The sequence below is a fragment of the Micropterus salmoides genome, unplaced genomic scaffold (assembly GCF_014851395.1).
Source record: "Micropterus salmoides isolate LMB-PRFRI ecotype aquatic unplaced genomic scaffold, ASM1485139v1 Ms_hic_scaffold_23, whole genome shotgun sequence".
NCBI classification, from domain to species: Eukaryota; Metazoa; Chordata; class Actinopteri; order Centrarchiformes; family Centrarchidae; genus Micropterus; species Micropterus salmoides.
In genome coordinates, this window is record NW_024041484.1 from 12,530,161 (window position 1) to 12,552,017 (window position 21,857).

The window sequence follows — 21,857 nt, forward strand, 5'->3', positions numbered from 1 at the left end:
CAGACTCGGTCCAGGTTCACTTGTGAGAAATCAGACTTCAGCCTTTTGAACCAGAAACAAATCCTCTCTGTCCAAGAGAGATGCATCTGTGGTCTTGTGTGTTTTACAGTGAATAAGGATAATCTCCTTAACTGTGTATTCAGCAGTGACAGTAGGCTAAGACTGGATAAGTAGTCTCTGTGTCTGGTAAGGCCAGTATTTCTCTGGGTAAGAAAGAAAAAAATAAATAGTGGAGCCAACAATGGAAATAGAGTTATTATCTTGTTGATAATCTTGATTCTATCTGTTACATATCTTTTGCTCTTTTAGCATTGCTTTCTGAAGCCAAATGTGTTTCAGGAAGTCAGACATTTATCAGGAGCCTTTGGGGTACCTTGTGATTTTTAATGGAGCAAAAGTGTTAGGCTCTGTCCTACTTTAACATCTGTGCCTCCTGCTGAATGAAGAAACATAAGGAGAGAAGGAGAAAGGGAGAGAACATGTCAGGAAACTCATTCATTTATAACTGGGTTTGATCTGGGTTTTTGCTGAACCTGCTGGAGTCATTATTTCAGTGCACATGTGAACATCTGTCCCTCTTTGACTATTCTTCTTTTTTTTCCTTTGCTTTATGCTTTGGTACTACCTGAAATATGTACAATATATATACATTTAGTTTGGTCATTGGGTGTTACATTTCTGAGTGATTACGTCTATAGCCTGCTTTATGTCAAAGTGCAAAGTTTGAATTACTTTCTGCAGCAATTTTTTCAGCCATTTGCCAAAACAACACATGTAGGTTGTGCATTAGTATAATACATGGATTATGTATTGCAGTAACAGAACATTAATCTGGACATTATTATTAATCCTACTCTAGAGGGTATGGGCAAGCCCTGCTGATGAATTATATGTGCACGCAATGTTAAGGAATTGTTTTCCAATTGTTTTTTTTCTCTTTTCTTAACCATATATACTCTAAAATGTCTATATAGAAATATATGACAACACCTGCAGGATGTGCATTTGTGTATCAGTACTGATTCTGTTTGGAGCAGGTGGTGCAATGTGTTTAATACTGTTAAGACAGTAGAAAGGGAAGCATTTAATTTTTTACAGTGCTGATATGATCACTCTGGGGTCAGCTGTGTGTGGTACAGTGAATTTTTGTGGTTTGGACCCAAGCCCCAGGCTTGACAGAGCAATAATTTTTTGCTGCATGGTAGCATCAGGTAGCAGTGAATTTGTTCAGATTTAAAATGTTACCTTCTGACCTTTAAATGTATTTCATGTGACGTTATTTGCATGGGGCACCTCAGTTGCTTACCTGCACTCATAAACTGACACAAGACTAGAGGTATAATAGTAGCATAGGAAATATACATAAACAATTCTGTAATTTGTCTAAAATGAGGGTTTGTGCAGGACATCCCTGAGGGAAAGATGTGAGAATGTTCTGTTTACTATTTTTAGCTACACTACAAATTACTATTAGCCCAGGATGAAGCAAAAACCTAAAGTTGATGCATTCTCCCCTCTGCCCTGAATTTTTACATGGGCTTTATGTAATAAACGTAATTCTCTGTCATCATTCAGACAAAATTTAAAAAGACAGAGGTGAAGCCTTTTCTAACCATGATAACAACTCTGGTTATAGGATTTCACTATAATTACAACGACCAGATTAGTGCTCATAGTCGTGTCCTCCTTTACTATGGTGGTCTTGAGGGTTTAAGTCATGCTACATATTTAAAAGAGAAAAGAGTTTATTGCCTTCCTGCTTTAACTCACAGTGACAACAGATCAGAACAAGTTTCCAAATTAAACTGACTTCTTTTCCAACCTCGTGTGCATTAAAGCTCCTCTGTTTTTCTTGAGCCAAAACATTAACAGTAGAAGCATATGTCAGAACCTTCATCTCCAGAAGCTTCTTTGTGACTCCACACCCCAAGATATTTTTTAATTTCCAAATCTGTATCTTTGTTAACATGATGTAAAAGCGATGAATTCTTATGTCAACAAATTGTAATAAATACACCCAGAGTCTGTCTCTCCGAGGACCAAGTACATGTAATTGCTTCTTTTTGACCGTATCAACATGACACTTTATTTGGAATAACAAAATAAATTAAATAATCAAAATATAATCAACCTATTGTCATCCAATGTACATCCATCAAAATCTTGACCATAAAACAGTGGAGGTAACTGCCAACGTGCCTACAATAATACAGAGTTCCAGTAGAATTTTCTAGTAACCCATGGTCTGTTTTCACAGTGTTTCAGTGAATTTTTCACTTCAGCCTGAAGAAAATTATTTGGAAAACTCTGAACCCCAGAAGTATAACATCAGTTTAGTTTAATAACAGCTCCTAGTGTCGACAGGACCTTCAAACTTCTGCAGAAAAACGTTTTGGCGCTTGGCGGAGACTGCAGCTTAATCCTGCTGTTAGTCGAGAATGATGTTGGATACTGTCCTCTTTCTCATCCATGCTCTTTACCTCTGCCTCTGACTCAAATTACATCATGAAAAATTCATTTTTTCTGCTGAGTAAATGCCCGCTGTCTGTGAGCCAGGCAGTCCAGGGAGAGCCGGACATAATATCATGCAGATATGTGTGTGACTGGGAAGTGGCCAACACTCCATATAGTGTGCATGAGTCACTTTTCTGCTTCCCACTCAAATGACTTGAAGTTTATATGGAGGGATTTATGTTACTTCTGAAACCAATGATTTCTTAACCTTACAAGCATGGTCTTGAAGGCAGAGTCTAAAACTGGGCCAATACCACCCTGTAGATGGGTTTCTTAACATTATGAGATGCATACAAAAAAAACAAAAATAAACTAGAATGACTGAAAGCTCATGGCGACATCAATATGAATAGCTGGTTTTGAACTACTGTAACACATCTGGCATGCATCTACAATATCCAAAATAGGGATGCTTTATTCAGTAATGTCACATGCTTTTTATGCTAACACTATTTCTTTTATGCTAACATTACTTTTTTATGCTAACATTACTTGTGTGAGCAGACCATCTGTGTTTTTAACCCATGCTACCTGTTGATGGTTTGGGACACACAGAGGTCATTCCTTTCTACTTGAACAGCTAACTTTGTGAAGTGTAGGTTTGTTAGCTGTCATTTCTCTCTGGAATTGCATGGGGCATGTTAGCTAGCCAGAGATCATAATTTCTAACTCTAAATGGCGAACTCTGGTACAATCGATAGGCTACAAAACAAGGTAACATTTATGTTTGTTGTTGTACACAGTCCCTTACCAATAAATTAATAAATTATTTGAAAATGTGGCGTGGAGTAAAATACCACATACAGATTGACCTTAAACAGTAATTGTACTGGTTTCTAGCTAGTTGCTGCATTTGTAAAGACTGAAAATATTAAGGTTTCATGTGGCAATGCTTTTTCTACGTACTGCTGGCCAGGCAAGCTCAATTGTAAATGAAAGACCTGTCGATATCAGACTGCTGCTTTCTTTTTAAAAGACTGTCGAAATACTAGTTAGTATTATTCATACTTGCATTTCAAAATATTAGAGACTTTGGAGTAAAACACAGTTTCACTGAAACTACAGTATTAATCCAGGATACATATTATAGAGAAAGTTCAGCAATGTGTCCACTGCAACTTCGAACTATTGTGAGGTAATTTGAAGTCACATTTTGAACCCCAGAGTAGCTCTCAAATCCACATCCCATCTTTGAGAAACACCTCCCACATTAACTCTAACCACTCACAGCATTGATCTCCACTGAGAATGATGTGGAGCCTGAAATCTGCTGTGGTTCACCTCAGAGAAAGAGACCAAAGTGAGGGAAAAATGGAGACAGGGGAAAAACAGGGAAAAATAGATAGACAAGAGGAAAATGTAGGGACAGAGTATGTTTCCACTCTGCTCTGGGTTTTCTAATTCTCGCTACCCGCTTTCTTTCCAAAGGAAGACCATCTCCCATATTTGTTCCATGTCCACACACTCACGTTCACCCTCTTCACAGTTTGATTTCATTTCAGTTTCACTCAAATTTAACTTCTTTGGCCATTATCATTCTGATAATAATTGTCAAATTGCTCCTGTGGGTTATAGCCTGACTGCAGCAAATACATTTTTCAAGCTGTATTTTAATAATGAAGCTGTATTTAAAGAGGTGGTATTATGCTTTTTGGCTTTCCCTCTCCTGACTTTCCCTTGAGTTATATACCTTTTTTGTGCATGTAAAAGGTTTGCAAAGTGAAAAAGCCCAAAGTCCAGCCCAAAGGGAATTCCCATCTCCCACAGAAAACTCTGCTTTGAACTGCCTGAAAACAGCTCGTTTGTAGTCCAGCCGCTTCCCTGTCATCCCTGTGATGAAAGATAAATGCGCCTCATATAACACTCGCCACGCGGCTACTCTGACACGCCCTCAAAAACACCGGTGGAAAAACACTGAGCTGCAGCACACACCTCTCCTCTCCCTTCTAAACACTAGCTACCCTTCCAGGCAGTCAATGGTCATAAAGTTGTTACTGTGATGTAGAGACAGAGCTCAGTTAAAACTTTATGGATGAAAGATACTTTTGTTGAGGATTAATAACTCACCACTCTGAAACTCTCACTCCAGTCTATGTTGCCAAGCTGGTCGGCAACATGTAGCCTACAGCTGAATCAAAACTGTTTACCGGCTTCTTGCTGACTCGCCCTTCTCTGCTTCTAATTGGCTAGTAGTCCTTAACTAGGAACCGCGCATGTGCAACTCCCAACAAAGATCATTTAGAGACAAAATGTATCACTCCATAGCTGAAACAAAGCCTTCAACACAGGGTGAAAACAGAAGCTGCAGAAATGTGCAGTATGAAAAAAAAATATGGTGTTTTTTGAAAAGTAAACCATGTAAACCTGTTCTGGTACAACCCCTAAATAAGATTTTGAACCTGAAAATGAGCATAATACCACCTCTTTAATCAAATTGCCACAAACTTATACCCAGGTACTCTGTAGAGTCCCTGTTTGTAGATGCACAAGGTCACACGTGCACATGCCAAGCACATGGGCAACGCAATACACATTCCTGCCGATTTTATCACTGTTCTAGTTATCGGCAGGTGGTAGCAATGCAACAACAAAGGCACAGAAGACAAATGCAAGGTAGTAAAAAAATTTGTTTTAAAAATATTGGATTGGATCTGAGAAATATTTACGTATAAAAGTTATTTGAAAGAATGCTATTAAGTATGTGCGTGGATTAGAGGGATCCTGTGGGTCACAGGATTCCTGTGGGATTCCCATGGAATTGGAGTCAATTTCATTTATCACGGGACTGGCACGGTACTGGAAAAAAAGTCAATAGAACAGGCAGGACAAGAATTATAGATCATTTTTTATATATCAATATAAAATCTAATAGGAATAAACCCTATTTTCAGATTTTTTTTTAAATCAAGAGCTGGGTTGGACGGAGGTCATTCTTCCGTGGTTTTTTCTTTTACTCTGTCATGGGATTCGGTCTTAAGTATTTTTGTGGGAGTGGGATGGGACAGGAGCGAAAATCCATTTCCAAGTCACACTCTTCGTGTGGATATCTTTTTTTATTCGTTAATCCAAAGTTTTGAAGGCTAAATCATACCACCGCATCCCAAACTCTGGCAGCATCTGTGTTTAGAAACATGACATAAGGGGGAGAGGAAAACATGTGTAATTAAAGCTGCAAGCAGAGTTGGGCGGGCCCTCGCACTTGAAGCGCGTTGGGGTGTGACACAGCCGAGTTGCAGATTCTGGAGCTCTGCCGGTGCGACTGTGAATTTGCTACGCGCTTTGGACACTGCATGAAGGTATTATACGTCACTTCCTGTGTCCCCTTTGTGGCGCTGCATAGCACTTGATGGTATGAATATAAATTAATATTGGCATGTAGATGTGTTCGGGGTGCCACAGTTATCAAGCACGTAAAGTTTTGTTCAGATGTGAGCATGTACACTGAAGTTACAACAACTTCCTGTTTCATTGTGACTCATCGATTTTGGACGCCATGCCACGGACACACCTATTGACTAAAACTCACAGATAGCACAACTTTTCATCGTCAATGGGTTTAGACTGCACAGCACAAATCTGAGGTCAGTCGGACTAAATCCCTAGGAGGAGTTTGTTAAAGTATGGAGTGTGTGAATCATCCAAGAGGCTTTTTGGTACGTGTAGACATGATACATGTGCCACAGAAATTTCATACATTTAGGTGAAACGTGCAACAGGGGCTGCTTCGTTAAATGTCATTTCATGTTGCCAGCAGGTGGCGCTATGACTATGGGTGAATGTTCAGGGTGGGTCTCTTATCAAACGTGTAAAATATGGTACAGATCTGAGCATGTACAGTAAAGTTACAAACACTTCCTGTGTCCAGGAATGGCATGGCATCGTCAATGTGTTTAGGGTTTTCTGGGACAGTTTTGAAGTTGATATGGCCAACCTGCTAGGCGTAGTCCATCATAGCGTAAAACGTGTCATTTCCTGTTACCAGCAGGTGGTGCTGGACTTTGAGTGAATATTGGCATATGGATGTGTTCAGTGTGGGGCTGTTACATGTCAAATACATACATACATGTCATATTTGCTACAAATGTGAGCATGTATACTTAAGTTCTAACAACTTCCTGTTTTGTTGCGAATCATCGATCTTGGACACCACGCCACAGACACACCCACTGACAATAACTCACAGATAGCACAACTTTTCATCATCAATGCATTTAGAGTCCACAGCAGAATTTTGAAGAGTTCGTTAAAGTACAAAGTGTGTAAATCGCCAAAAATGTTTAATTTAATCCAAAATGGCTGACTTCCTGTTGGGTGTTGGGCATCGCTCCAAGAGGCTTTTTTGTGCGTCTGGACATGATACATGTACCACAGAAATTTCTTGGTGCTAGTGAGCCATTTTGCCACGCCCATGCGGGAAACCTATAAAATGCTAAATCTTTCGCTGCATCTGAATTATGTGCAAAGTTTGGTGAGTTTTCGAGCATGTTTATGCCCCCAAACTTTGAGGTTACTTTGCAGGGGGGGAAAAATAATCCCTTCAGTTTCAATAGGGACCTCGCATGTTTCATGCTTGGGCCCTAATGATATAATCCATATGTGATTAGATTGCACACTGATTGACAGCTTATATGACCAATGCAACTAATGAAGACATGGTGCTGGAATGCAGTGCAGTGAAAACGACAAAATGAAAAGACTCCAAACTTTGACTGGTATTCACACATATCACTTTCATGGCGGGGCATGGTGCAGAAAGAGGCAGGATGTACTGAGTTTTTAGTGGACATAAAAACAAAAAAAAGATGTGGAGAGATGATGGGAGAATTAGCATGTGAGAAAACAGAGAAACCTTATTGTGGTTCAGTTAATGACTCAATTCAAAAGTCCTACTGTAGAAAAAAGAAAATTCGGGAAACTATGCAAAAAGCGTCTTCAAGCATTACACAACACGGATGCTGCATTGTGTGGTTTTGGCTCACCAGTGCTCTATGAAAGATTGCTTTCTGCGAAGGGCATGCGTTCTCCATTTATACAGTTACTGAATTAAATCTGGAAACTCACTTGGTCTGCAACATGGACACAGACAATCTTTCAGTTCAGTGTGTTGACAGCGGATGCTGTTTGGGCATCAGAGGGGTAATACTTTAATGGTCTGAATAAGACAGAGATGAAAGGGGTTTGCCGGCCAGCGAAAACAGATAAAAGGGAGAAGAAGAGAGAGAAACTAAGAATAAAGAGCCCACATTAAAGAAACAAAAAGTAATCTCTCTGCACAAATTCATAATTGTCACCCCTGTCACTGAAGCAATATTTTTATGGAGCACTGGTGAAGTTACAGCCTCTATGATTGCAGCATCATACGGCATTATTACACAGGGGGAGAACCAGATGTGAAAACTGGAGTTGCTGAAAGAAATCTGGTGAAGCACTTGCTTTCCCTTCTAAAATCAGAAAATTAATGAGTGCATGATTCAAATTAGAATGCAATACAGTATAACAGAGATGATGCTGCATTTGCAAAAATCAGAGGAGTGCTGAACACCACAACAGACCACACTAGAGCACAAACACACCACAGTCCAGCTCATCAAAATGCAAAACGATACAACATAGTAACAGCAAGTAGCCTCATGTATGGTAATCGAACTGAAATCAAAAAAAGATGTTTGAAAGAGCAAAGCACAACCAGCCCAGAGCCTGCACCTTCCTCCCCAATGAGGTTCAGAGCCCCACATGGCAACCATAATAAAATAAACACAATTCTGCTTGCTCAGCCTGGTTGTAACCAAGGTGTTAGACAGCAAACAATTTTCATGCCCAATTTCACTGGACATGCAAGTGACTGGAGAGTGCTCAGCAAACAAATGTACCTTTCATACCAGGTACTCCTCTTCCGGGGTTATCTATTTGTTATTGATATATTTGGCAGGATTGTTTTTTTGTTAAACATGAAAACTATCAAATAAGCTTTAGCTAACCCCACAACAACACTGGTTGATTTCACATGGGTTTGGCTGCCAATGAACCGTTTCTATTACAGAAAACAATAAACTGATTTTTTGTGTGAGTTTATACCACCCCTCATATTCACTTTGTTTCCAGCTCACCCCTTTCTGGGGACATATTAGCTATTGGAATTCTAAAAGTACAACATGTGTTTACCAAACTTCACGACAATCCATATATTGGCATATGTTGCCATTGATAGAACCATGCATAGAATCGCTAAAAAGTACCTACAACTGCTTAAACTACACACTAATCATATCATGTGTGGAACAGGTTGCTTGTTATCAGTTATCCCGACATAGGATCCAAAACATGTCATCTGTGCTTCACATATTTTGCAATTTTCAAAACGTTTCAGTAGATTGCAGAACTTGCCAGTCTCACCTTTGCTGCTGCAGTCCAGCAGAGGTTTGGGGAACATGTAGGTGTGGCACATGGATGTGGCCTCTGACTTCACTTTGAATGGCGGAGGCCTCGGCCGCCCACCATCTTCAACCCCCGGCCTCATGTCCACCTGGTTGTCACACAACAACTCCACACTCAGCTTCTTCAGCTTCTGGCCTCTCAGCGACTGGGGCTCCGCACACTTGGCGTAATTGCCCAGGTTGCGGTTGCTGGGAACCTGCAGGGTCCTTACCAGGCTGTCCAATGGGCAGTGGCAGCTCCACGGGTTGTCATAGATACGGAAGTAGGTGAGGCGGGGGAGAGGAAGCAGGACCTCCTCTGAGGCTGTTTTCAGGCCGTTGTGCTGGAGGAGCAGAGTGGTAAGCTGGGATAGGCCGCTGAACGCTCCCTCCTCCACCATGGAGATGTCGTTCTGCTGGAGGTCCAAGCTCTTCAGCTTGGTGAACTGAGAGAACATGTTGTCCCTCAAAACCTAAGAGGGGGGGAAGAGGGGGGGAGCAGTGAGATTGAATCAAAACAGCAAAGATGAGAGTCGTAAAAAGACGAATGAGTTACACTGAGGTTGATATCTGTCTATGCCTTCGTCACCATAACCTACACCTTTCACATTACACATAGTCATTTGACCTGTTGTTATAAAAGTATAGATATATTGCAGTAGTAAATAGCTGGATGTAGCTTTCATACTCAGATTGTAGTTTTAAATGTTTCAAAATTAGATGCAAAATCCAACAGAGCCAAAGATACAGCTAAAAAATAAATGAAATCCATGTTGCATTCTTTCCCTCACTATTCATTCATTCAACAACCCAACTCTTTGAACCTCAATGGGTGAAAGTAAAGCTTCATTACACTCATTTTTCACTGGTTTGATCAGTGTTAATAACTCATTTGTCTTTTAGTATTTATTACCTCGCTGGCGAAGCATTTTGTTTTGTTCCTCTCAACACCTGTGACACACACATCCTGTGTGCTCAATCTGCGATGCAAAAACCTACACGAACACGTAAGTAGCAGGAAGATCTGTCTTTGATCTCGGCCCCAAATAAATTGTGCACAGATGCTCATGGTATCAACAAGCTGGCTGGGTTTAGGGTCAGAGTAAGCAGCTTGAGACACTAACAGGCATTTGTCACATAAAACTGTACTGAACATTCATCTATTAATTGTTGTTAGTTGGCTTTGCAGCAATGGTCTATGTCTTGTCTCTTTATATTTGCACGTGTAAATTGTCTGTACATACCTGAATCTTATTTCTTGCCAACAGCAGGTGCTGAATATCTTTGGGCCAGTCCTCCATCACAGTGGTCAGCTGCCTGTCCTGGCAGTCTAGGTACTTCTCCCCCGCCTCCATGTATTCCTTACACTCCTGAGTTTGCCGTCTCATCACTCCGGCCCTGCCTCTGCCCCGTCCACGGATCCCGGCACTCCTCTTCAAAGCGCCTGACCGAGGGCCCCTCCTGGGCTCAGCTGACCGGAGGAGCAGCAAGAGGAGGAGGGTGACGAGGAGACGCATGATGGGAGAGGAGTGGAAGGGAGGCCTCTTGGTAATCAGGTCAACCCCGGAAGACTATTGTCAGAAGATTGTGTGACAGGACCCAGGAGGCCGGTCACAGCTGTGTGTATGAAGAGAAAAACAGAGTAAGAAAGAGAGGGGGAGTTGAATGTTCAAAGGTCCGCAGAAATTGACTCAATTTACCCATTTAGACACTTGGATCACTGTTGGTGAGTTCAGTGAATGTCTCTATTTAACTAATTCCACTGCAACTAATTATACCACACAAATTGGGCTTTTAGACGCTCATGATTTGGATCACATTTTATGCTTTGAACATTGATTAAACAGAAATAACGTTCTGGTCTGTTTCATGTTCTACTTTGTTTCACATTATTCAGTCAAGTAGGTAAGTGCAACAAAAAGGGTACTTAAAGGTGCATTAAACCTGTCAACAAAGTCCTTCAACCACAGATTCAAACTGTTGCTGATGGCAGATGTATTTGTCCTGTTGCCTAAATTTCGCAGCTTGAATTGAAACAAATGAAGTTCACCCCCATTCATTTTTCTATGGGATACAAGTGAATTGCCACTCAGAGTACTTTGGGATAGCGGCCAATGCTTTACTGACCAATAACACACAAAAAGGTAAGGTGTTAGAAGTTGAATATTTTTAACTAAACGGTGAAATTCATCTGGAAGCTCTGTGGTGATATGTAAAAAACACCCTGACAAAGTAACGGTGATGCAGTGATCAAGATCAAAGATACAAACAAAAGTGAAGTGATATTTGGCATGTACATTCTTTGAGATAGTTGTGGCTTGCTTGTGTGGTGTATAACATATGTGCATTTGACCATTACAGTTTAAAATAACACTCTAGCAGCTGGAAAGAGGCTCAGTGAACCCTCCTATGGGCATCATAGCAGCATTATTGTTCGGACACCACACTTGTTTACATTGTTTGCTAATAAGCAAGCTTCTCGCTAGCTTGAAAGTGCTGATAAACCCACAGCATCAAGAGAGAAGTAGCAGAGGTGAAGTTGCATAACAAGATCATTAGCCACTACAGTAGCAACAAGTAGTACAAGGGTTAAAACAATGCACATAAAACAAAATGTTAAAGTTTTCAGCATTTTGCAGATTTAATCTGTGAACTTTTAATCTGTGAAGTACCATGACATGTATACATGTATGTGAAAAAGTAAACAAATAAACATATTGGCCAGAATTTAAGATATTCGGTAAGGTCCGTAGGCAAAGATAATCAGACTTTTATACAAATACAATAAAATGTACAGGGATTTGTCTTTGTGGCATGTCATGACATGCTGACAACTAACATGGTAACACTGCACATGTTGAAATAATTAGTGGAGATGTGGAGTGAGAGGAAAGTGGGGAGAAAGGGAGAGAAAAAAAGGAAAATGGGTTTGAAGGAAAAGAAACATTTGTTACATGTTAACATGTTCTAGGTTAAAATGTGGTCGTAGTAAAGTTTTGGGGTATCCTAGTGTTTTCCACCTTCAACTAAACAGACCCGGATGTTTCACTCTCCATCTCTCCCTGCCATCCTTTTAAACATGCCTTTTTCTCTACCTTTCGTGTCTCGGGTCCCACCTCTCTCTCTCTATGTCTTCATCTGGCTGATTCCATCTCTACCTGCTTTCAGGCCCCACCCATAAAGTATGACTCATATGAGCATTATCTGATCCGCTACTAGTGCAGTTGAGTGTGGGAAACTAAAAACGTGCCTAGTTTAAGGAATAGTTTTACATTATGCTAGTCTTATATGTCCCCGTGCAGTTGCCAGGAAGCTATCCGAGGCAACTTGTTGTTTTTACACCTCCATTTTTGTACAAAGTAAACAAAGTAATATAAATTGAGATACTTAGTGAGATTTAGAGGTGCTGGTAGCCAGAGCCAGGCTAGCTGTTTCCCAACCCATCCCAACCTGTGTTTTTCCCTCTTCCCTGCAAAATTGCTGTCTTGCCATTTGTACAGCCAAACTGTGAAATTAACACCAGCCACAAATATGACAACTTCAGGACTGGAGATAATAATATTTATGGTTTAATAATGATGGCGATTTTTTTTTTGCCAGGCAGCCAATTGCTTTGGACTCCCTGCCTGCTGCCTATGAATATGTGTGTAGGTGTTTGTGCACTTTTATGGTTAAAAAAAAGTGAGTCATGAGTCCCTTGTGTGATCAGAGGCAAAAAGGCAAGGTCCACGGGTGTGCCAAGACACCACACACACACACACACACACACACAGACTTACATGTGCACGCTGACTCAGTCCAACTATACCAAACCACAGCCCCCTCACAATGCAGTGTTCCAGTCTCTCACACAGTGGAACAAGCCTGTCAATGCAGATGGTGCCATTCCATTGTGAATAACTGACTGGGCATGTTAGCTTGCTACAGGCAGAAACAGCTGAGAATGTATCAAGGGACCCACTTTCCAGTCCATTGAGCGTTCTCCAACTGTCCAACTATGAATTGTCTCAAATGAAACACGAATGTTCGATTTCCTTCACTGCAGCAGTCCCATGCAATAATACACTTCCAGTGAGCTGTTACTCCAAACCCGACAGGAACTGATTGGATTGTTTCTTCTCAGCCTCCAGCTGTCAGTGATTATATGATTGTACTTCTTTCTCTATATATAGGCATAATCATACATATTTGTATGTGTGTGTCAGTTCATGTGCACGGGTACTGTATATCAACTGCAAGCACATGTTCATCTGTATGACTGTGCAGCTGATGAGAGACATGTTTCAACACAAAGCAAGGCTTATGCCAGTCCAAACACCGGACTAGACTACAGTGAGGTAGAAAGCATGGAAAGGGATCTTGACCATGGTCTTGACTAGATCCAGACACCTTCTGTCTCTCTGTGTACAACTGTTTTCAAGTTAAGTCATTTGGTCTGGTACAGGTGGTTTATATATAGTACTGTGATCCACTTTTAACAGTGGTCCTTTGCAGCACAGTGGGTAAAGCATGACACTAACATTGCAAGAATTATAGGTTTGGCTCAGATTAAACATATACTCCAGTACAGTATAGCCACAGCCTCCAAAATAAACACACTGTAGAAAATAGTAGGGATGTACAGGTGACAAATTGAAGCAAAAACCAACAGAGACCAACACATAGTCATCGCAAACCTCCAGAACAGCTCCAGTACCCTTTGGCATATATTCTCTAAGTTTCTGTATCTCTAATGGAGGGATGAACATCATTCTTCCAAAAGATATTGTGGTGGGATACCACACATTGTGTGGGCACAAAGATTAAAGGTGCCCTGTAAAATAAGTACTAGTAATCAAAGGTTATGTTACGTTATGTTTACATTTAGTGTTTCTTACAAACAGTCATTTTGCGTAACTGGTATACATGCCATTGGATACCTAACATTATACTGCTGTTTGTTACACTGTTGAAGGAAGTGGTTTTTGAAACAAGCTGATAAAACTGTTTAAAAACTTATTGCAAATAAATAGCATTTTAACTTTTTCTCCTTCCCTCTATAGTCAATGAACCATCTCTTAACCGTTTGGACCAGTGCAGACCTTTTTAACATCACAGCTGTTAAGCCAGAACAGTCCAGTCTTTCTTAGAAAACTACAGTCACGGTCAGCCTGTAAAATCCAAGACACTTTCCAGCTGGAACCATAACAAACCCACTCAGGCCAAACCCATCCCTGCGGTTCACCTCATGCCCATGCCAGCCAGAATTAGCCCTTCCAGTCTAGTATTATTTCCCACCCCAACTCCCTCTGGTCAGTATATACCAACCACAGGAGTCTCAGAGGAAAACTGTCTCCCTGCATCTGTAAAGATTGCTCAGAAAGACCTCAGGGCTCGGTCAGTTACTTCCTCAGGGGCATTGCTCTAAATACCATGCAGAATGTTATTTGCTGCCTCTGACATCTGTACTGAACCAGAATAAAGTTTGTCTGAATATAAAAAATGGTAGCATGTCTCATTTTGGACCATGGTAGAATAAGTCTGTGGGAAAAAGAAAAGATGGTAGTTGGATTTTTTTTTTTATGCAGTGATTTTTGTGTTGCTGAATGAAAACTTTGATGATGCATAAAGAACATACCATAAAACTTCAAAGCAAATATAGGAAATACTATCATTGTTTATTTGAAGCCCAATGAATATTACTTGCATAAAAATTAGGCTATCAAATAAAATATCAATTATGAATTATTCATGTGACAGTACATCTGGGCCAGCCTCAGGCATAGAGAGAAAGAGCCGTATCACAATACCAGTAGCCTACATTAGAAAGGATGAAAGCTGAAAGTTACCATAGTTCACCTTGAATTAATTTTTATAAAAAACAGATTCTCTTGATTGGTAAACAATTACCAACTAATTACAGATTGGAACATGTTCGGACTTTATGACCACTTTTAAGGTAGGCTAGTCACCACTTTTTCAACAATTGAATTGTGAAGAATCTAATCGAGCTAACAATGTGTAGCATGTCTACACTGACAAAAGTTTAAACTTGTATGCGTGATCTACGCAGTTTAGAAATAGCTCAAGTGGGTGACCGTATGTTCTGACGATTTATGCTTCCTTGCCGGAAAATGCTACCCTAATGCAAATCGATCTAACCTTAACAATGCCAAAGTAGCACATATCGATAGTATAAATTGAAATTAAAACAGTATAAATTGTCAGAACAGGTTTTAAGAGATTTTATATCCAAAGAACTTCTATAAAAACTAGACCCGACGTCTAATTGAGACCTGCATTTATTTGTCAACACATGTAGCCACACTATGTATCCTAGTGACTTTGATTATCCACTGCCCTTTCAGCTATCCCCATAATTAGGTCAAAAGTGAATTTGTCCAATACTCCAAGACAAAATTTGAACAAACGAATTAGTTAGCCCCAACTGTACTTTGTGCACTATTTAGCAAATGTTACCATGCTAACATGCTAAACTAAGACGGTGAACATGGTAAACATTATACCTGCTGAACATCAGTCTGTCATCGGGAGCATGTTAGCTGCCGACATTAGCATTTAGCTAAAAGCACTGCTGGTTGAAATACATCATAACAGAGCTTCTAACTAAGTTGTACACTTTTGTTCTTGTCAGTGCAATAATCTACCTCACAAATACTACAAAGCCTCTAATACAATCTGACATCTTAACATGTTCAGTTTCACCATTTTATCCCTTTTATTTTATTGTATTTTACTAATTTTATATTAATTTTTCATGCTCTTATCTTCTTTTTTGTATTATTCTTTACACTTGTTAAAGCACTTTGTAACTTGTTTTTGAAAAGTGCTCTACAAATAAGGATTATTATTATTATTATTATTTAAAACTCCTAAGTTAAAGTTAGGTATCTCTTAAACTCCATGTTAGAGGGCATCATGTCTAAAATGCAAATGAAAAAGACCTTCAGATTTAAAAAGTGAGTTAATTCTGTGTGTCAAGGAGATCATATTCTAGCCCTCAGCACTTTATGTAGTGCCATATTTGGCTGACAGTTTTATCAGTTTGTTCACAGTTTAGTGAAGTCTTGCATGCTAACAAGTGTGTAGTTTAAAGGCCTCTTCTTCTGTTCGTGGTATCTTGCTTGGTTTTTATATTGGGTGCTAATTATTTGCCATTTATTTTTTGGTTAACATTCCTGGCACCACTGTAAAATACTTTCACATTTCAACCTCATTAGGTGGATTTTTGCAGGGAGACCACAATCAGACCACTGCCAGTAAATGCTTAAGATAAATGTAACAGTGAGAGTATGATTATGGCATAGGCAAAAGATTTGCTGTGTCATTGTTTCTGAAACTGCTGAGAAAATGGAAAAATCATTATCTGGTAACTTGCATTAAATCTTTCAAACTTTTGGCTTTTCAAACCAAAACAATTTACAGAGCTAGTCTTTTAGACAAGTAAGGAAGAGCTAGTATTCAGCACAAGTGTGCTCTCAATCAAAACAAACCAATGAATAAATGCTTATGTCTGTGGTGTTTCCCTATGTAGAATTTTGTTTTGGGGAGCAGACTGGGGAGTGTTGACTTATAACTCATCTCTAACTGAATAGCTTGTGTCTTACTGTTGTACTAGCTTTAATGTGCCTTTATCTGGAAGGTAAAACAACTCTTATTTATTCTTTTGATTTGCATTTCTTACTCATTGCTGTAATTTGGTGTAATTAAATGCTTAAAGTTGAAACTAAAAATGTGACTACATGTACAGTAGCACACCACGTACATGACATACACCTAATGCAGGGTAGTGTTGCATAATGAAGTGGAAAGTATAATTTAACCAGGTGCTTTGGAAGGACTTCAGTGGTGACATTAGCCAGGTTGACAGGAAGTTACAGTGCTCTGCCAAAGAGCCAAACGTCAAACTGCAAATGTGTGAGAATGAAGCGGGCGAAATTCTGCATTGCACATACACAGATGTAGACACATTTAAAACTGTATATTAAATCAGTACATTTATACATATATACACAAAAAGAGACATGCATGCTGCAGGCATCCATACAGGAACAATGAATAGAGAAAAAAACAGAGACACAAAAGAAAGAGTGTGTCTGTATATGTTTTCTGAACTGTCTGCGGGCTCAAATGGGTCATTTGGTCTCAGCAGACCAGAGACACACACAGACAGGCTGGTCTCTAAAACCATCACAACACACCTACATCAGGAAGAGGGGGTGAGAGAAGAGGGACTGACTGACTTAAACACAAATACAGATGGAGGCAGCACACGTTTGAAAACCACTATCAAACAATGTTTCAGACAGGAAAGAAAAATGAGGGAGAAAGTAAAAAGACAGAAGGAAAGTCCTGAGGACAAGATTAATGTCACGGGCTGAACTTGCATTGGATTTAAAATATCATGATGTCAGTTAAAGGGAAATTCCCCCTGGCAAAGAGAGAGGGATTGGTTTGGTATCAGGTGACATTGCTGTGCTTCTGGTAAGCATGGAACACACAGTCCTAACCAACTTGGGAAAGAGCCAACAGCATACACTAACAATACAGTAGACCTTACCAGATTACATTAGTGGGTAAAAGTATCCCTTTCCGATTTGTCCATTGATAAAAATCCAGCCCGTTTCATATAACCATTTTGACTCGGACTGGTCGGAAGTTTAATATGGTGGCGAGATATGAATCCTAAACCACTAGTGACCTCTGGATTTCCCCCACTGCTGCAGGGACATCACATAATGAGGCTAAAACATTTGTGTTCCTGACTTAAAGCTGCACTAATCAATATTTTTGTATCAACAATGGATCAAATGACTAGGTCTACATGAAAAGGGTCACTCGTAGGGAACGAACCGACAGAGAATCATCAAACCCCTCGGCTATTACAGAACATTTTAGCGTCTTTCACTTCACTGGTTTATGACCCACTCCTTCACTGTTGTGGTTAACTCTCACCACTCTCATCAAACCTCTTTTCACACAACTTTCCCAGTACAAAACAGCAGACAGACACAGTTATAGCGACTAGCTGGTGAACATAGCAAAGTATTTCGCAGCTAAAGAGCCAGAAACTTGACTCTAAATTATGTCTAGTGTTGCTACATCTAATAAGAAATTGTGCGCTAACACGTTAGCCATAGCAACTTTGTATGGATCTGTAATATCAATGTTGTGTTCACACCTTGTTCCGCTGCCCCCAAGTGGCCAAAAAGTTGTTTCATGTAAACATATAAACAAAAGGAAAGGCAAGTCAACTGTGAACAGTGAGGAAACTACTTTGTTCCTAAATGATACATTTGCAGTCATACAAAAAACTACAAAAATCTTATCCATGCTGCACTTTTGAAAACACAATGCCACAGTCTTGCACCCACAAAGCCTTGGCTGCCTGTTGAGGCTCTTTCTGCTCCAATAACACAGGACAGGCCACTGGGTATGGAAAGACTTCAGACCTCCAGAGGAAACGCTCCAGAAACACAGGAGCCACTGTGTTACAGAGAGAAAGCGAGAACAAGCAGGGGAGGCTACAAAAACAAGAGCAAGTCTTTTCTCCTTAGCTACCAATAGAAAACTGTAAAAGAAATCCATCCAGGCTCCGTGCATTGGTACTATATGTAGACGGAGAAGCAGGAGCAGGTAGTTAATTACAGAAAAGAAGAGTGAGCAAGAGTTAGAGGGTAAGAACAAAGAGAAAGTTTAAAGGTGAGGGTGTTTTCCTCTGTAAGCCAATCTCCCAGTAAGCTGACCTTGCTTTGCTTCCTATGGGCTGAATTTCCTTTAGTTATGGAGTGTAGGTGTGCCCAAACGTCTGTGGCTTGTTACCATGTGACAGACCCACCATGCGGCTATAACAAAGAGAAAGAGAGGAATACAAGGAAAGAATAACAGCAGGCCCACAAGCTATGAGAATGTAAAGAGAAGAGGAGGAAAAAAGTCTAACCACAAGCCCCTGAACCCTAAACCAGAGGATGACACAGTGACACAGAGTGTGTATGTAGAGAGTGCAAGCAAGAGAGAGAACCCTCACACATCCCTAAGAGCCTAATTGAAACCAGACCAGATATTTCTGCAGAAGAGCAGAGGTGAGATTGAAAAAAGTTGAGAGACAATGATCTTTTTCAGAAGGGTTCAGAAATGCTGACCTCAGTAAAAGAAACCTCAGAAAGAAAACCAACTCCTGTGTGCGTGCGTGCGTGTGTGCGTGCGTGCGTGAGTGAGACAACTGGCTTTCAGCTGACATTATGTAGGCATCTCCCCCAGTTTCTTGGCTGTATCTAATCATGTTCTGAAACTACAAAACACTCAATGCTCGGTCATAAAACATTAAACACAAGATTACTGTAGAGCTGAAATGTGTCAGGTTTGTAAATTCTGGGACAGAGGAAATGAAGAGTTGGGGAAACATTACATTTTTTCTGTTACACAATATTCTACACTGTTGTCCATTTTCTATTCTATTCTTGGCAATCAAAAATCATGAGTGGCTTGCAAACTGTTTCATTAGAATGAGGGAGTTAAGAATTGTCATAAGACGTTTAACAGTGCTCTCTCTCTCACACACACAAACATATCTGTCTTCCCCACCAACCAAGCTATGTTGATTGCTTTGTATTGGTGCCAGACACATCTGCACCTTAAACACATAACACACACACACACACTTCAAGCCTTAGTCTCCCACTCATGCCCCCACTCCTCTTATTACAAAGTGTTCCACTTCAGCTTAACTGCAGCAAGCTGAAACAGCAGAAATTTAAGTAAAAGGGACTCACACTTTGTAATCAGAGGAAACCTGCAAGACAAGCCTTTTCTCTTCCCCTTTTTTAGTACAGGATCCTCCAAACAGACTCAAACCACACATTGCTCTGCTCTGTACTGCATGAGTCTGGAATTTTCCTCAAACAATATGTACATGTGCAGATGCATATATAGCTGCACTAACACGCATATAGACGAACTGCAAGTGTACACACAAACCGGACAGTAAGCTCTGGTTTCCTCTGGAGCATTTTGTAACCTTACACTCACATTTTGGAAATCTCTGCAGAGAGAGCGGTCTGAATAATCTCCTGAATCACAGCAAACGCCAATGTCTCCAAATATTATTTAATTTTTAACAAGAGTTGGCTATATATTCAATGAACATGAGTCATTTGGTGGGCATGGCTATACAGAGTTCCTTACAGTACGAAGAGGGTCCAAGTGGGTAAATTAACCCCTCACTATGTCAAAAGTGGTGCCTATCTATCTGTTGAGCGCTTTTTATATACAGTTTATGGTTGAGCTACACAGTGAATTGAATGCCTAATCATGGAAGTGTGATTGCTTTTATGCAATGGTGCATTGGACCACTAACCAGTTACATAACACAATTAGCAGTGGGGAAGAATCTAAAATTAGCAATTGAATATTTTCTTTGCTGAAAATCAAGATCAACGTCAGGGTGCAACAACACTCCATAAACTTTGCACAACTTCAACAACTCCAAATGAGAGATTTTTTTGTCAATAAATAGAGCAGTGCAGCAGCACAATGTAATGACTTAATACGATATTGCATGTTATGCAAACATGCTTACTCTCTTGTGAGTAGCTCATCTCTGTCCATTCATATTTTCACCTTTGCAGTTTCATCATCACTTAGTAAGTTGCCAGTATGGCCGAGTTGTATTCATTCTTTGTCTATGCATTCACTATCAGTGCATTCCAATACTGTCTAAGGAACAAAGGAGTAAGGGGGAAGTCACACTTAAAACCCACACAAAAGATTAAGAAAAAGAGGCAGATATCATCCTTTGGTGGGTTTAATTCATATTCTGCAACTTAACCATTTCACATTAAGATTAAAATAATATGCTGTTGTCCTTTTCAAGCCTTCAGGGAATCAGATTTTATCACCAAGAACTAAACTGTGGTGCCAAAAAATTTTCTTGCAAATTGAATGTTGAATCAGGAAGGATTGGGGATTCTCTGATGCTTTCAGCTGAACAGTCTTTTGCAGACAGACAGATCTTATGCACTTTGGTACAATATGAAGGTTTCAGTCATACCTGTGCAGGGAGAGATTTTGGCTCGGGCTCGTCCACTAGGACCTGTGGATCTCCGGTTGGTCCCACGTCCCCGGCTCCTAATCCTGTCATGAGCGCTGCATCTAAGCCAAGAAAATCTGCCTGGCTGCCTATAAACTTAGAGCTTGGAGTGAGGGACGAACAACTGGCTGCTTCTCTAAACTCTTGCACTCTCTCTTTCTCTCTCTCTCTCTCTCTCTCGCTCTCTCTCTCTCTCTCTCTCTCTCTCTTACTCCCCCGGGCTGCCTGTGCTGAGTGATTGACTACTGCCTTTTACAGCTGCCTCTCTCTCTTTCCCTCTCTTTCTCAGTCCTTTGCTGTTCACCAACTCGGTTGGATCGCACCAAGAATGTGAAGGGAGAGACAGAGAGAGAGACTGTGAGCAAAGAAAAGCTGATTCTCAAAGGAGCCACAAAGCTGTGTCTGGTTTAGCATTACACACACACACACACACACACACAGGAGGGCTGCAACCCCGCACTGGTGCCATCTATTAAAACAACGGACTTCATCCAGGATATGCTGCTAACTGGCCTGGTGGACTGATGGAGAGAGCGAGAGAGAGAGAGAGAAAGAGAGAGATTGGGATCTGGGTGGCACAGAGGCAAAGCACTCACCCACCACTACAAAACACCCCCATGTGTGTGTCTGTCTGGGTGTGTGTTGCGTCATGCTCCCAGAAGAGGGGAGATGCCCTTGAGATGTAACTCTTTGCAGGTTTGTTCCAAAATAGCCTCGTTCCACTTCCAACATCTGCCTTTGATCGTTGCTTCAGTAGAGGATCTCTCCTTTGTTATAAGGCCTTGAACCATGTTACCATGCATGTTGCAGGCAACACTTGTGGTTTCATAAGGTTCTGTACC

At 40.5% G+C, this 21,857-nt stretch overlaps 1 protein-coding gene across 1 annotated transcript in view; it reads right to left on the reverse strand.

Annotated features, from left to right (window-relative positions):
- The window catches only part of lrrc17 (leucine rich repeat containing 17), a 28,015-nt gene extending 6,697 nt beyond the window's left edge, over nucleotides 1-21,318 (reverse strand). Inside the window, exons 1-3 of the mRNA XM_038738935.1 lie at nucleotides 20,977-21,318; nucleotides 10,172-10,544; nucleotides 8,908-9,400 (exon numbers count right to left, since the gene is read on the reverse strand). Coding sequence (XP_038594863.1) covers nucleotides 8,908-9,400; nucleotides 10,172-10,444 — 766 coding nt within the window. The 5' untranslated portion in view covers nucleotides 10,445-10,544; nucleotides 20,977-21,318. The remainder of the gene's footprint in view (nucleotides 1-8,907; nucleotides 9,401-10,171; nucleotides 10,545-20,976) is intronic.
- Between the last annotated feature and the right edge of the window lie 539 nt (nucleotides 21,319-21,857).